This window comes from Eubalaena glacialis, chromosome 8 (assembly GCF_028564815.1).
Source record: "Eubalaena glacialis isolate mEubGla1 chromosome 8, mEubGla1.1.hap2.+ XY, whole genome shotgun sequence".
In the NCBI taxonomy this organism is placed as follows: Eukaryota; Metazoa; Chordata; class Mammalia; order Artiodactyla; family Balaenidae; genus Eubalaena; species Eubalaena glacialis.
The window spans coordinates 116,140,504-116,157,990 of record NC_083723.1 but is presented as its reverse complement, the minus strand read 5'-3'; the positions used below and the strand labels follow the sequence as shown (position 1 = coordinate 116,157,990).

Here is a 17,487-nt window from a genome sequence, read left to right as displayed (position 1 = left end):
TCAGTAGATCTAGAGTGAGCCCCAAGAATCTTCATTTCTAACAAGGTCCCAAGCGATGCTACTGCTGCTGACCCAAGGCCCACACTTTGAGAACCACTGGTCTAGGGAAGTGCAGTCCACACAAAGGGCACTGCCAGGGCATGGGCCTTAGGTGGAAGCAGGCCTGACGTGGGAAAGAACAGCAAGGAGGCCAGTATGGCTGGAGCAGAGTGAGAAAAGGGGACGAGAGGAGATGAAATCAGAGGGTTCAGGCACTGGAGCAGTAGGGCCTTGTGCACCCCCATAAGGAAGTTGGCCGTCAGACTGAGTGAAGGGAGGAGCCACTGGAAGGTTCTAAACAGAGAAATATGATTTGGCTTTTTTAAAATTAGGATCTCTCTGGCTACTGTGTTTAAAGGAGAAGAAAAGGGAAAAGGGCAGGGAGACCACTTAGGAACATATTGTAATAATCGGGCTAAAAGACGATGGTGGCTTGGATCAGCTGGCAGTGGACACTGTGAGACGTGCTGGCCATATTTAGAAGGTGAAGCCGCCAGGACTTCCTCTGAGATTTGATGTGAGGAGAAAGAGGAGCCAAGATGTTTGGCCTGAACAATGAAAAGCATGGAATTACGATCAACTGCGCTGGAGGAATACTGAGGATAAGGCAGTTTTCAAGGGGTGGAAGGGAAGATCAGGAGCTCGGTTTTGGACATGCCAAGACTGAAATGTATCTTAGACATGGAAGGGGATAAGTAGATATACATACAAGTCAAGGATTTGACTTTTGTTAAAAGTGCAAGTGCAAAAATCAATGTGTTGTACTACAATGACAGATTCAGTGAGAAAGCCTTATCTCAATAGTGGCTGGAAAGGTACTTGATAAAATTAAAGATCCACTCATGATAAAAACTCTCAGCAAACTAGGATAGGAGTGGAAGGGAACTTCCTTAATCTGATAAAGGGTATCTACAAAAAACCCCATCAAACTCAAGAATGAAGCAGTGAAGCCTTTCTCTCTCAATCAGGAATGAGACAGGGACGCCTGCCATCCCTGCTTCTGTTCAACACTGTACTGAGGTCCTAGCCTATGCGATAAGACAAAAGATTAGAAGAAGGTTAAGTATTTGAAAGGAAAAAATCATATCCACTGCACTATCTGCAGTTGATATGACTGAATCTGTACAAAATCGAAAGGAATCCATAAACTTAACATAATAAGAATTGTTAGGTTGCTGACGCAGCATCAATATAAAAAATCATTACATGTCCATCAACTAAATCAGATAGTTAAAAAAATAACAATTTAAGAGATACTATTTACAACAGTATCAAAAATTAAGATAACTAGGAATCTACCCAGCAAGACAAACTGTTACAGAGAAAACTATAAAACTTCATTGAAAGACATTAAAAACTTAAATAAATGAAGATACGCCATGTGCATACGATAGAAGAGTCAATATTGTACAAATGTCATTTCTCCTCAAATTGATCTACTGGTTCAACGTAATGCTGATCAATATTATAACAGATTTTTATGTGGAACTTAATAAACATTCTAAAGGATTTATAGAGGTCGAAGAGCCAAGAGACTCTTTAAGAAGAAAAACATAGAGGGACTTACTATAAAACTATAATAATTAAGAGAAACATAGTATTAGTACAAATATAGAAAAATAGAGCAAAAGAATAGACTAGAAACATCTCCATGTATACAGATACTTGAGGTATGACAGAGGTTTACTGCAGATCAGTGGGGTGTGGGGGGAAGGACATTTCAATAAATGGTGCTTGGACAACTGGCTTTCTATATGGAAAGAATATAAAATTGGAGCCTTACCTCCATCATTCACAAAACTCAATTATAGGTGGGAGTACTTCTTTTTTAAATAAATATGGAATCATTTGCTGCAAATCATGTTAACCTGGTTTTTCATTTAACAGTATACGATGAACATCCTTCCATGTCAATAAATATAGAGAGAACATTTTAAATACATGTACCAAAATGTATTTCTCATCAGTGGCCTGATTAGTTTGTTTCACATATTTTGCTATTATAAATACAGTGAACATAGCTCGACAAGAGATCCTGATTTTCAAGCATTCCACACCCCTCAGGCCTCTTTCAGACTCTGAATGGACTTTTTTTTAATGATAAATGAACATTTTGAGCTATTACATGGCAGCTTCATTGTCTTTGAATATTTTATTGCATTTGCTTTTATTTTTACAAAGAGGATAGAAAAAAAAAAATGAATGTGCTGCTGCTAGCGATAAGCAGCACAGGATCATATACTTTTATAATTGGCACAAAGATAAAAAGCTCTCGGCACTCCGAATGAGGCTAATCTCGAGCCACAATCACATACATACTCACTGAACTCAATCCATTCATTGGTATTCAGTCATCAGAGCAAAGAACGAGGTTAAAGAACATGAACAAAACACTGGAAGTACATATCATCAGAGATTGAGTATAAAGGAAATGTATAATTAGAAATCTTATCTTTCTTTTTAAAATTCCTCTTTTTAACAGAGTATTTTTTTTAACCTTAATACATTCACTTTCGCCAACATTTTCAGACTCTCTACATTATGTATCATCTGACTACTTCTGAAGGATAAATTTCTAGAAATATGCTTAATAGCGCCAAGGGTATGCTTACATTTCAGATGCTTAATATATACTGCCAAAATGCCTTGGAGAAAAAGTGTTCCGATTTCTCTTTCCCTCAAGAAAACCTGACAGCCCATTTCCCTAGCCACACCAACACTGAACACTAGCATGCTTTTTAATCTATGGCAATTCAATATTTACTATTTTAATTTGTATTTCTTTGATACTGAGCACTTTTTCTGTTTCTTTACCTATGAAATTCAGAGAGAAGTTATATCTACCTGATAGTGTAGTTATGAGGATTACATGAGCTGACACTGTGTAAAATTCTTAGGACAGTGCTTATCATGTAGTAAATATAAGCGATTTTTTTCATGTTTATTTCCTTTGTGAATTTCTAATTATGCCCCCTGCCTGTTGTTTATATTAGTCCTTTGCGCATTTCTTATTGATTATCCTAACAGTTAAGTATAAAGGAAAGCTATTAACTCCTGGTATATCACATCCTAATATTTTTCCCAATTTGTCATTAAAAAAAATTTTTTTAAAGGTTGATAAATTATAAAGGAAATCTAAAAAAGAGTGCCATTAAAATTTTTGTTTATAGTTTCTTTTTTATTTGAAGTAGACAAATGCATCAATATGATTTTTGGTTAGATGCCAGTCTTGGAAAGGCCTTGTCCTCCCAAGTTTATATTGATAATCACTTAAGATTTCACTCTAGTGTTTTTAATAGTTTTATTTTCTTACATTTAACCTTTTAATCCAACCAGAATCAATTTAGAAGGTGAAAAGAGCTATGTGATCCAAATGTTATACAATGGATAAGCATTACCTTTATAATTAGAAAGCAATCCAATACTCTGAATATTAATATTGGAATCAAACTTCTCACTACACTTGTCCCCCTCATTCATCTTACTACATTCATATGTTCAATTCCATGTGCCAGTTTTCAGACTGACCGGGTTGGTTGTGAACATACTTTGATTCACATAAAAGCTGAACATAGGATTAGTCCACGGTTAAGGATAACTTTCCTACTGGCATTCTCATTAACATAAACTACTAAAGTTTTCTCTAGACCAGGGGTCAGTAAACCCTTACTGTGAATGGCCAGATAGTAAATGTTTTAAGCTTTTGGGCTATTCAGTCTCTCGCAACAACTCAGCTCTGCCACTGCCACATAAGAGTGGCCACAGACAACGTGGATATGGATGAATATGGCTAAGTTCCAATCAAACTTTACTTGTGGATGTTGAAACTTGAATTTCGTATACTTTTACCTATCACAAAATATAATTTTTCTTTTGACTTTATTCCAACCATTTAAAAACGTAAAATCAATTCTCAGCTTGCAGGCTGTAGTAAAACAGGTGGCAGATCAGTTTGCTAACCTCTGCTTTATTTCAAAAAATTTTTAGCGTATTATCTATATCAGCACTATCCAGGAGAGCTTTTTGCACTATGGAAATATTTTATATGTGCGCTTTTCAATATGGTAGCTACTAGCCACGTATGGCTATTGAGCACTTGACATGTGGCAGAAGTAATAAGTTTTAAATTTTATTTGTATTAATTTAAATTTAAGCAGCTACATGTGACTAGTGGCTACCATATTGGACAGTGCATGTCAACAGATTGGACTCAATATGTAAAATAGATAGAGCTGTTTGTGTGTATACGTATATACATCTATATAAATGTAGATGTATATATAGTTTTCTCTCCTGGAGACCTAAATCTACATATTTAATATAGTCACAAAAATAATGGATATTTACTCAAGTAAAAGTTCCACAAATTTTTATTCCTGTGACAAATGGGATTAGGCTAACTCCATTTCTAAAGGCCTTTTGCCCTCAGTTCTCTCAGGCAGAAGGCTTGGTGACAGACACTTGATCAGAGCCCCTTAAGCTTTTAGGCACTTCACTCGCTGTTTCTTCTCACTGCTATTATTCCTCAAAGGCACCCCACAGCCTCCTGTTCCTGATCCTTCCCTCTCAATCCCCACAGGGTAAAAATAAAAACACCAAGTTAGTGGAAGAGCATGTAGCCTTTGTCACTTTCTCCCAAATGCTTTTCTACTTTAAAAAAAAAAAAAAAAAAAAAGCACACTTACTGCCAGGTCAAGCTGACTGTTCCGGGTCGTGATGGACAGTTCAAGGGTGGACAGCTGCACTTCCTTCCAGACCTCTGGGCTCACCTCTTGGGGGGCTGTGTGAATGCATTCGATACAGGTCAACGTCTCCCATGAACATCTCAGCACCACCACCACGGCCAGCTACCAGTGGCTCAGATGGCCTCCCAAGCCCATCTGCTGACCCCTCCACCCCCGCTTAGTTTTCTTTATCTCATACTTTTGATACACAGGTTAAAGGGCCAGGCTCAAAATGGAATCTCTATGCCTGAGACATCCCTATCAAAGCAGCCACAATAACATAAAGGTTGGTGACAGAAAGAGGGAGTCGCTGGGAGTCACAGCTGACACAGGCTGTTCCCATGCATGGGACCCTGCTGCTGCTGTTTGGGGCCTGCACTGTGCACACAGAGGGCTGAGTTCAGTGACGCTGGAAAGGCTGCCCCTGCTCCAGGAGAGCCGAACGCCGAGGCGGGGTCTGCTTCAGGCAGGCCTGAGCTGACCAGGGCTTTCCAGTCGTCAGTCCCCTCGCTGCTCACCGTCCTGCGGCTGGACCCAGTAGGATGCGAGCCTTCGTAATATCCTCCTGTACAAAGAGGGCCGTGGAGGGGTCTCTTCTGCTGCACCGGGAGGTCGCTCTGTAGGTCCCGTGTATGAGAGAGAGGCTTGATGAGTCTGAGGCCACTCCTTTCAATGTGAAGAGACAAAAACCTTTATCATGCAACACGATTCCAAACTCTTGGGGTTTCTCTCTACAAAGGACAGTATTCCACCCATATCTGCTTGAAAGCTAGCTAGTAATCTCCTCTCATGGGATGAAATTATCTCTAATGTGGAGTGTGGAATCCTCAAGCTTTCTTTTCCTACTGAAGGCCTATAGGAACCCAGTGACTGCGGCCTCCACTGCTCTCCTAACACAGAGCAGAGAGGAGATCAAAGTGGACCAGCGACCAGCCACTGCTTATACTTGTGCAAGAAAACCTCAGTGTGAACAAGCACAGAGTCATCCGATACTGTGACTTAGAGATGGTGACACAAACATGAAATCCAGTTGTATCACATACCTTCTTCACTTCTGTTATCATATTCCACTCAGAGACCAGACTGGTTTAGTCCAGCCTCGAAATCCAGCCCAAGGCCTCTCATTCCTGCTCAAAGGCCATCATTCTCAACTCTCGATTTGTCTTCTTCCTGGCACCCTGAGTCCAGTGCCATCCTGGGTCCCATCAGTGTCCCCAGGGATGATGAAAACAACACCCTAGCCTCTCAGCCCTTGACGTCACCTCTAACCCACCACAGCCACCGATTTCCATGGCCACGTCCCGGTCCTTATCGGTACCCGGAACTACTCCATCTTAGAAATCTAAAGCCCTGATATCCTACCATCTAATCACTTCCCATATTCTTCTGCTTGATTCTTTTGTGCCCAACGGCTCCTAGGGTGAACTACTCCCTTGTTCTCAAGTTTCCATGGGGTGAATTACAAAAGAGTAACAATTCCAACTTCTCTCACTCCGTCTCTTACTCCTTCCCAAGTCCAGAAAGACCCGACCCCTTCTCTTCTCGCTCTGGAAGTGGCCGTCCTGCGGACTCACGCACCCACCGCTTCCTCACGCGGTGAGCTTACTTGGCGGTCTCTGCCCCGAAGGAGATGTTTTAAGTGGATAAATTCAATTTGGAGTATTAGGAAATCAGATTGTGACCACGTATCCAAGCTGTGTCCTTCACTCCTGCTGACATTTATAAAGCTAGTATGCTGATTTCCATCTGCTTTGTTCCTGCATTTGGTTAGTCAGAGGAGGAAGAGAGGGGTGTGATTTGGGGGCCCGTGGAGACCCTAACCACACCAAGCTCTCAGTCGCACTGAGAATCCCAGCCCCTGACCACGCCATTTGTCCTCAGGCCAACCAGATGAACAGTGGGTTACTTTACATCACTCTCTTTTCCCATTGCTTTTGGCCCTCGTGTCTTCTTTCTTCCATAATGTTTGCCCTGAAAAGCCCCTATTCTTGATCAATCTGTCACTAGGTGTCTGTACTTCTACATCGTGGCTCAATATTATTAGAGGGGAAAATAAAACACTCCTGCTGAGTACTGACACAGGGAAAACAATCACCCAAACGAGCATATCCATGTCAACAAATTCTTGGTCTAAGGTTGTCCATGCCACTTGATAATCCTTCTAAACCTCCCTATTTTCATCTTTCTTCAAAACTCCCTGTACCACCATCACCATCACCACCACCATCATCACCACCATCATCATCACCACCATCATCACCACCATCACCATCACCACCATCGTCACATCACCACCATCACCACCACCACCTCACTTTCAAAAGATCACTTGCTTCCTGCGCTTCAGTGAGAATATCAAGACATCAGTGAGAACCGCCTTACCTCTTTATAAATATGTTTGCATCTGGACCCCTTCTTTATTTCTCTCCTGTCTCAAGGAAAAAGGCGTCCCTCCCCCGTCCAAGGCTAGTCCAGGACTTTGGATCCCACTCCCTTCCACCTGCTCGTGGAACTAGCTGAGTCAGTCACGCTTTTTGTGTCCTTTCTCTCTTCTCCTCCCATTCTTTTTCACTTCTGCTTCAGGAAATAAAGACATAGATATCTCTCCAATTAAAAAAAAAACAGAACACTCCAGTGGCCCATATTTCTCACTAGCTTTTGTCTTTTTATGTCCTTCTCTTCAGAGTCGAGATCCTTGAGGGAGTGGCTCTACTGCCTCTACTTTTTGCTCCCATTTACCCCTGAACTTTCTTCAGTGCGGCTTCAGCTCTTCCACCCACGGGCTACCGAACCTTCAGAGGGCACTCACTTTCCTGCCTCTATTTAGACTCTGCCGTTGCTTCTTGAAATCTCACTCTCTTCTCGAAATTCTCTCTTCCATCGGCTTCTATGTCGGTACTTCCTCCTGGAGTCTCTCTTAGCGGTTCCCAGGCATCGTCTCTGGCTCTTTAAATGAAGACTATTCCTGGCCATCTATTCTCACTAGTAACTTCATTAAATCCATAGCTCAATGCCACTCATACACTTAGGACATTTACATCTATTTTTTTAGCCCCGATCTCTCTGAATTCCAGACCGAAGTCACGACTGTATTGCCACTTGTCTGCACCACCAGTGTGTTAAACTCAGTATGTGCCAAACTGCAAATTTCATCTTTCTTCACAAACTTGATTCTACTCTAATATTATCAGCATTAATGGGAAACTCTAGTTACCAAACTCTAGTCCCTCAAACCAGAAATCTGGGAATACTACACGCTCCTTCCAACTTTTGAGGGCTGTACCTCTTTAATCCATCCTCTGTGGTCAATATTCACTGTTACCACCTTATCACCTCTCAACTGGATTACGTTAACAATCTTCTACCTGATGCCTTTGCCTTTAACTGCCCATGTCCAATCTCTTGTCCACACTGTTGACAAACAATTTTTCTAAAGTGAAAATCTGCTCTTGCCACTCCCCTGCTTAAGACTCAATCACCCTCTAGTGCTTTACTGATAAATGTCAGATCCCACATCAAAACCTGCCATAAGCGGTCCTGACCTAACCCTCAAAGTCCCCTTCCCGCCATGCTACTGCATTGGCCATAATTAAAGACCGTGTTACACCACTGTGACTTCACACATCCTCACCGCTCCACTTGGAATGCCATTTATCTAGTCCTGTATGTATTTCAAAATCTGGCAAAAGTGTCACCTTCCCTGGGCTGACTTTACCAACCTTCAGTCAGAGGTAAATGCCCCTCCTCTCTGCTTCCATCTTATTCTCTCCATATTTCTCTCTTAGCACTTGCCAAACTGCTGATTTACTTGGACCTCACCCCCAGCACTTGAATACTTCTTGAGGGCAGGAAACCTGTCTTATTTGACTTTGCATTCCAAGTATATAGCAGGGCTTGCCACACAACAGGTATGCAGTAATTGTTTGCTGAAGAAATGATGGAAACAGTTTACATGCTCCCAGATTCTACAACTTAAATATGTAGTTACTCTATTTCTTCCTGAATGCAATCCCGACTCCACCAATGTAATTATGCCCTCAAGCAACAGCAGTAATGCATTTTACTCACACAATTTGCCTTAGGTATAGAAAGTCCTTGGCGCCCCCCAAGTTCATTTTAATAATCATATAGATTGGTTACCCCTGGTACTTTAATGGTTTTGTTATCCATCTGGAATTTATTTAGAAGGTAAAGGGAGCTATGTTTTCCAAACGTATTGCAATGGACATATATTACTTTTGTAATTCGAAAAACACTCAATACTCTGAATGTTAACATTAAAACCAAACTTTTCACTACATTCAAACTTCATCTGCCAATTTTCAGATTGGTCGAACTGTAAATATACTACCTTGATTTGCGTAAAAGCTGAACACAGTATATAGTACACAGATAAGTATGACTTTTCTATTAGCATTTTCATTAATAAACATTGTTGAGCTTTTCTCTATGCCAGTATTTCTCATTGTATAGGCTACAGCAGCACGGCCTGATAGAACTTTCTCTGATGATGACAACTGTCTCTAGACCTGTGCTGTCCAATACAGCAACCACTACCCACATCTGGCTAGTTTGAAAAAACATAGTTTGAAGCACAAAGCATAGTTTGAAACCTCCTATATTATACACAAGCCTATATGATTAGATATATTCAGATACAAAACTTCAATTCATTTCCAGATGCTAATATAGACACACTTGCAAATAGTTAATGAGATACAGGTCATTGTGTTCAAGGTTTGTCTGGTAAGAGTGAGTGAATGAAAAGACAAAGGGAAGTAAAATACTAAAATGAAATTAAATATGGGCTTGGTAATGGAGAAGATAAGTTGGTAGATGAGAGGAATCACAATAGGAATGCTTTCTGCATTTGTATATAAGTAAATATGCCCCATTTTAGTGTTGGAGCACGTCATATACATCTGTAGCGAGAAATTTTTAAAAATTGCAAATACACACATCACAGAGGAACAACAAAATACCAGAGGTCAAGCTTCTACGTTGTAAACTGTATTTACCTTAAGAGTGCTGAAAAAGTGGGCTACTTTGGTTTTTAGAGGCCCAAGATACCAGTACCTGAGAAAGACCAAGATAAAAATGTAATTAGAATATTAAAAGAACTATCAATGTGCTAGATACCATTCATGACGGATAATACATTAGAATTACACCTTTACCATGAGTGTCTGCTCTGGAGGCTTGGAGACTGTGGTTTAGCATAAAAAAAAGTATTGCAGTAAGTTTTTAATCTGCATTTGAATACCATGTCAAACCGTACATAATTAGTTATACAGCAGCTAGATCCTTGCAATTTACAAGGGATATATAATCAGAGTCTCCTTGAATCTCTAAATTCACAGGTATCACTGTAATATATACTTTCCACCGTGGAATACAGTTGAGTATACATTCCAAATGAGCGGAGAGTGATAAAGCCACAGTGTATTACTCATGAGCTAAATGGCTGCATTCTGTACACCGTGTTCTCTCTCACACACAAACATACAATTAAAATTAAAATCTGTAAATCAGCATAACTTCACATTACTCACGTTATGCAGCTTGAAAATGGCAAATGTGAAATCTGGGAATGAAGAGGGTCTACTTCATATTGCTAAATACCTAAAAGCTACTGAAGAGAAAAAGATGCCTAGTTGGAATCAGAAAAGTGGCATAAAGTAGATTTCTCTCTTAAAACTTATCTCTGTCACCTACCAGCCCATCTTAACTGCTCCCTATTTGTTTTGGATCAATATGTATTTATTTAGCACTTACTATGTATATGGAGGAAATGCAGCGATATAAAGAATATAAAATTGTTGCCTTTGAGGGCTCCTAATTTGAGAAAATAAGGCCCTCCAAAGTAATAGAAAACAACAAATAAATAAACATATTTATATGACATGGTATAAACTGATCACTATTCATTGGTAAGGAGAGTCAAGAAGGCACAAGAAATCATTAAGGGCCTAAAATCATTGAAGCAGCCACACTTGCATAATGAATGATGCAAGAACAAAGTAAGGGCATGAGACCTAGAAACATGGGTTGGATTTAGATACATGAAAGAGGGAAGGAAATCATTCTAGGCAGAAGGAGTAGTAAAAGTACGGGAAACACCGAGAGTAATAGCCAGAGCAAAAGCTTTATTTAAAGCAAAGATACACAACTCTGTAATTAGGGGTGCTGATGGATTAAGTTGGGCCTTGAATGCCCAAATAAGGAGTTTAGCTATAGAACGAGCAATGCGGAACCACTCTATTACCCAGGTAAGTACAGCGATGCTATTAATGAGGGCTTTGACCATCTAATTTTTTTGTTTTTGTTATTTTGTTTCAAAGGTTCCTCAATGATTTGCTTCTTTTCCCAGTTAGCCAGACAGAAACACATCCCATCCAAGGCAGTTTATTTCTAAACTGCCTGCAATTCCCTCCATCTGTATCAATGGCAAGTTCTGACACTGCGCGTGCGGTCTTCCCGAGGCCGGCTAGGAATTGGTTTCTCGCATCCCGACTGTGTCTCTCATGACGCACAGAGCGACTCAGTGCATGGTCCTAATCCAGGTATAACCACCACCAGAATATTAAAATTCACTGCTCGGAAATCAAACAGAATATGGGCTCGTGTGTGATATTCCTAAAGGGCTGACCTACGCTTGTGCTCAGTACATTTAGAAAGCAATTTGCTCTCATCAGACCTTCTCAGGGGAAACTAAGCAATTCCTCTTGGTAAATTGCTGGCATTTGAGATTACAGATGAGACACAAAGATAACTTGTGGAATCAAGATAACCATGGCATACTTGCAAATAAAAGCTGTGAAGTATTAAAGAACACAGTGTATGATATAACATAGTGATATCTCTCTTTGGACAGTCCACTGTCAGGAACTTCATTAGCAGGAATAACCAGTGAAACAAATGAGAGGAATTTCTGTAGGCACTTCCCTGGCAGTCCAGTGGTTAAAAGACTTCGCCTTCCAATGCAGGGGGTGCGGGTTCGATCCCTGGTCAGGGAGCTAAGATTCCACAGGCCACACGGCCAAAAAAACCAAAACATAAAACAGGAGCAATATTATAACAAAAATTCAATAAAGTTAAAAATGGTCACATCAAAAAACAAAACAAAACAAAACAAATTTCTGTAAAGAAAATGAGCAGGAATGCCTACAATGTGAAAGCGGGGTTTCTTGATAAAAGCTGTGTGTGAGATCAATCATAATTCATTTAAACCATACTAAAATTGTAAGCCCGTTTTCAAGAAGAGGTAAAGAAAAACTAACGCCCACCAGCGAGGAGGGAACCTCACGCCGTGTCTGCTCAGCCCCACCTCAGGAAGCCCTGCCCAAGCGGCCTCTCCATGCAACAGAACAGGACACACCCTCTTTCCGAGCCAGGAGCCTATTCTACACGATGAATTCTCCAAAAATAAGCACGTTCGCATGAAAAGCCAGCTCGCATGAAAAGCCAGCGGCGGCCCTCTAATCACCTCCTCCACAGGCCTGTTTCTTCCATCTCCCAACGCAGCCAGGCATCTGCCTTTCTTCCTCCTCTGAAAGAGGCGGCCTGGGGTCTGTGGATCTGCTAGGCTTTCAGAAAGAACACCTCTCGTGGGGGGGGGGGTCTTCCGACCAGGGTTGTGAAAGCTCCACGAGGCTGTGGCCCCAGCGGTGCCTCTGACTTGGTACCCAGCTAATCAGGCCACAGGAGGAGAGGCTATCCAGTGCCCCTCCGGGCTAGCGCGGCCTCACCCACGCTCACATACGACGTCTAGAAAGAGAGATGCCCGCTGCTCCTCTTGAGCTTCCGCCAAGCTAGCGTGGAGGAAACCGGAACTCTCCACAGCCTCTCTGCACATAAGAACTTAAACCTCTACCTCTGTTATTCACACATAATTCAACCGCACTAACTCCTACATCACGACATATTGAAACCGCAAAGACGGGGACAGAATAAGAAGGTGTCTCAAAATCACCACATGTTAATACAGTGCCCCTTTACTTGCTAACTGAGACGCCAGCATCTCGGAAGGATCCCCATCGAAGGCCGGTCAGTGCAAACACTGGCTGTTCCTTTTCACCCTGGAAGTTAAACACATTTAATTTAAATTAATGACGACAATAACTTGGAACTCTCTACAGGTAAGTAACCAGCAAACGTTCATGCCTACGTTTCATCAAACCAAAATTCTAAAAGGGATGTTCCAAATTTAAGAAATTAAATCTGTGAGTGCTCAGTAAAAGTACTTAAATAAACTGTCCTGTAAAATGAAGCTAACTTTTTTGTATAGGCCTCATGAATCCGCTGGCAAGAAAATATAGTATCATACTTCAGACTGTAATCATTATGCTGATTCTTGGACCAATTAGTCGGGTCAGCCAGAATTTCTTCTCTCTCTTATACTTGTCCAAGGCAAATATAATTTAAGCCTGCGTTCTCTTTGGAGGGCCAAGAGCTATCAAGGAAGATCAGCGTCCTGGTATGTACTCCAGAATGTTTCACTTGGATATCTGAAAATACAGCCAGATATTTGTCATAACAAATCAGGATGAAAAGTGATTCGGATTTAGTCCAGTGCTTTATGGCCAAATACTGCATATTATAATCAGCAAGCTTCTAATAAACCAGTGAGTTTATTTAGCAATATATAGAAAACACACAATTGAGCCACTGCCTCCAAGTGTTTACACTTCATGATGGGCTTTCCTATATGAAAATATATACACCAGGATTCTGAAAGAGACTTTCCCGGTAGCTCAGAATTGCAGCTGAAGCCCAAGGGTACCCCACATTCTAAAGAGAGCTGCCAAATGCCAGACACAACTCCACAGAATTTGCTAAGCAGGCACAGAACCAGCTCGGTTTCCACCATGCAATCATTAGAACCAGGGTAAGCAGATTAGGAACTGGAGGAGAATCCTTGGCACTGTAAGTTGTTGGCCTAAAGAAAGCGTCTAAGTCTTCTTAGGAGAGGTAGTCCTTCCCCGCTCAGTCCCACTTTCACTCCTGTTCCCGCTACACTGAAACCAGTGAGGGTTTTCTAGGCAGATCACACACGAATAGGGCCAGTCTACCAGTAAAAGACACTGGCCTCTCATTCCTTGGTTGTGTATCTGTTGAAGCAGATTTCCTTTTCTGCTCTCTGTACCTGCTTAAGCAAGAGAAGAAGGAGCTAGAGGGAAATGGCAGAGCAAAGAGGTGATGGTAAGGTAACCCACTACTGGCACAGCAGGGATGTATTAGTCTCCTGGGTGCCTAGTGCATACTGTGGAAGACAGCAGGGCTTGAGCCATCCTGACTATACTAAGCTAATCGTTCATTCATTCATTTTTTTTTTCATGAATCATCATTAACAGATATATATTATATATTAGGAACTAGTGATAAAAAATGTCCTCAAAGAGCTCAAGGTATCATGGGGGGTAGAAAGACACAGACAATAACAACACAATGCAGTAGGTTCAAAGAACAGAGATGTGTATCAAGTATTATGAAAGTACAGAGCAGGTGCAACTGTATAGTGAGTGAGGGAGCCAAGGAGATGGGTGGTCAGGGAAAACACAATGTAAGTTTTCAGATAAACCATAAATTTTAAAGAATAAGGTAAAATCTGAACAGACTGATTACTAGTAAGGAGACTGAATCAGTAGAAACCTCTCAACAAACAAAAGTCCAGGACCAGACAGTTTTACTGGTAAATTTTACCAAACATTCAAAGGAGAATTAATACCAATCCTTTTCATACTCTTCTAAAAAACAGAGGAGGAAGGAATTCTTCCAAACTGATTTTTTGAGGCCAGCATTACCCTGATACCAAAACCAGACAAGGACAATACAAGAAAACAAAATTAAAGGCCAATATTCCTGATGAACATAGATACAAAAACCCTCAACAAAATATTAGCAAACCAAACTCAACCATACATTAAAAGGATCAGACACCATAAATCAAGATTTATTCCATGGATGCAAGGATGGTTCAACATCTTCAAATCAGTCAGTATGATATGCTACATCAACAAAATGAAGGATGAAAATCATATGATCATTTCACTAGATGCAGAAAAAGTATGTGATAAACTTCAACACTGATTTATGATAAAAACTCTCAACAAAGTGGGTATAGAGGGAACATACCTCAACATAATAAAAGGCCATATATGACAAGACCATAGCTAACATCCTACTCAACAGTAAAAAGCCTTTCCTCTAACATCTTGAACAAGAAAGATGCCTACCCTTACCACTTTTATTCAACATAGTATTGGAAGTGTTGGAGCAATTAGGTAAGAAAAAGAAATAAAGGCATCCAAATTGGAAAGGAAGAAGTAAAACTATCATGATTTACGGATGACATGACAGAACTAATAAATTCAGTAAAGTTGCAGGATACAAAATCAATACACAAAAATCTATGGCATTTCTATACACTAATAACAAACTATCAGAAAGAGAAATAAAGAAAACAATCCCATTTACAACTGCATCAAAAAGAATAAAATATCTAGGAGTAAATTTAAACAAGGAGGTGAAATTGAAAACTACAAGACATTAATGAAAGAAATTGAAAATGGGAAGATATTCTGTGCTCCTGGATTGGAAAAATTAATGATGTTCAAATGTCCATACTACCAAAAGCAATCTGTAGATTCAATGCAATCCCTACCAAAATTCCAAAGACATTTTTCAAAGACATAGAACATATAATCCTAAAATTTGTATGGACCCACAAAGAAACCCCAAACAGCCAAAGCAATCCTGAGAAAGAAGAAAAAAGCTGGCGGTATCACACTCCCTGATTTCGAACTATATTACAAAGCTATAGTGATTAAAACTGCATGGTATTGTCATAGAAACACACACATAAATCAACAAAGAGCCCAGAAATAAACCCACACATATATGGTAAATTAATTTATAACAAAGGAGCCAAGAATATACAATGGGGAAAGGACAGTCTCTTCAATAAATGATCCTAGGAAAACTGGACAGTCACATGCAAAAGAATGAAACTGGACCACTATCTTACACCACATAAAAAGATTAATTCAAAATGGATTAAAGACTTCAATATAAGACCTAAAACAAAAAAGCTCCTAGAAGAAAACATAGGGGGTAAGCTTCCTGACATAAGTCTTGGGAATGATTTTTAAATTTGACACCAAAAGCAAAAGCAACTAAAGCAAAAACAAATAAGTGGGGCTACATCATACTAAAAACCTTCTGTTCAGCAAAGGAAACCATCAACAAAATAAAAAGGTAACCTACTGAATGGGAGAAAATGTTTGCAAATCATATATCTGATAAGGGGTTAATATCCAAAATATATAAAGAACTCATATAACTCAATAGAAAAAAAAAAAGCAATCCACTTGAAAAATGGGCAAAGCATAGAAACAGACATACTGATGCCCAGCATCATTAATCATCAGAGAAAGGCAAATGAAAACCACAATGAGATAACATCTCACACCTATTAGAATGGCTATCATCAAAAAGACAAGAAAAAACAAGTGTTGTTGAGAATGTGGAGAAAAGGGAAACTTTGTGCACGCTGGTGGGAATGTAAATTGGTGCAGCCACTATGGAAAACAGGATGGAAGTTCCTCAAAGAATTAAAAATAGACCTACCGGGCTTCCCTGGTTGCGCAGTGGTTAAGAATCTGCCTGCCAATGCAGGGGACATGGGTTCGAGCCCTGGTCTGGGAAGATCCCACATGCCGCTGAGCAACAAGACCCGTGAGCCACAATTACTGAGCCTGCGCGTCTGGAGCCTGTGCTCCGCAACAAGAGAGGCCGCGACAGTGAGAGGCCGTGCACCGCGATGAAGAGTGGCCTCCACTCGCCGCAACTAGAGAAAGCCCTTGCACAGAAACAAAGACCCAACACAGCCAAAAATAATAAATAAATAAAAAAGTAAAAATTAAAAAAAAAAATAGACCTACCATGTGATCCAGCAATTCCACTTCTAGGTATTTATCCAATGAAAACACAAACGTTAACTCAAAAGATATATGCAACAGACACCGCAGAAATACAAAGCATCATAAGAGACTACTACAAGCAACTCTACGCCAATAAAATGGACAACCTGGAAGAAATGGACAAATTCTTAGAAAGGCAGAACCTTCCAAAACTGAACCAGGAAGAAATAGAAAATATGAACAGACCAATCACAAGTAATGAAATTGAAACTGTGATTAAAAATCTTCCAACAAACAAAAGTCCAGGACCAGATGGCTTCACAGGTGAATTCTGTCAACCATTTAGAGAACAGCTAACACCCATCCTTCTCAAACTCTTGCAAAAAACTCCCAAACTCATTCTATGAGGCCACCATCACCCTGATACCAAAACCAGACAAGGATACTCCAAAAAAAGAAAATTACAGACCAATATCACTGATGAATATAGATACAAAAATCCTCAACAAAATACTAGCAAACAGAATCCAACAACACATTAAAAGGATCATACACCATGATCAAGTGGGATTTATCCCAGGGATGCAAGGATTCTTCAATATACGCAAATCAAGCAATGTGATACACCATATTAACAAATTGAAGAATAAAAACCATATGATCATCTCAATAGATGCAGAAAAAGCTTTTGACAAAATTCAACACCCATTTATGATAAAAACTCTCCAGAAAGTGGGCATAGAGGGAACCTATCTCAACATAATAAAGGCCATATATGACAAACCCACAGCAAACATCACTCT

At 40.2% G+C, this 17,487-nt stretch overlaps 1 protein-coding gene across 3 annotated transcripts in view; it reads right to left on the bottom strand.

Annotated features, from left to right (window-relative positions):
- The window catches only part of AGK (acylglycerol kinase), a 126,041-nt gene that overhangs the window by 6,631 nt on the left and 101,923 nt on the right, over nt 1-17,487 (bottom strand). For all 3 annotated transcript variants that reach the window (XM_061198110.1, XM_061198112.1, XM_061198111.1), the window contains 4 exons: nt 12,762-12,841; nt 9,782-9,839; nt 5,282-5,429; nt 4,725-4,819 (listed from right to left, as the gene is read on the bottom strand). In XM_061198110.1, the coding sequence (XP_061054093.1) occupies nt 4,725-4,819; nt 5,282-5,429; nt 9,782-9,839; nt 12,762-12,841 (381 nt within the window). The remainder of the gene's footprint in view (nt 1-4,724; nt 4,820-5,281; nt 5,430-9,781; nt 9,840-12,761; nt 12,842-17,487) is intronic.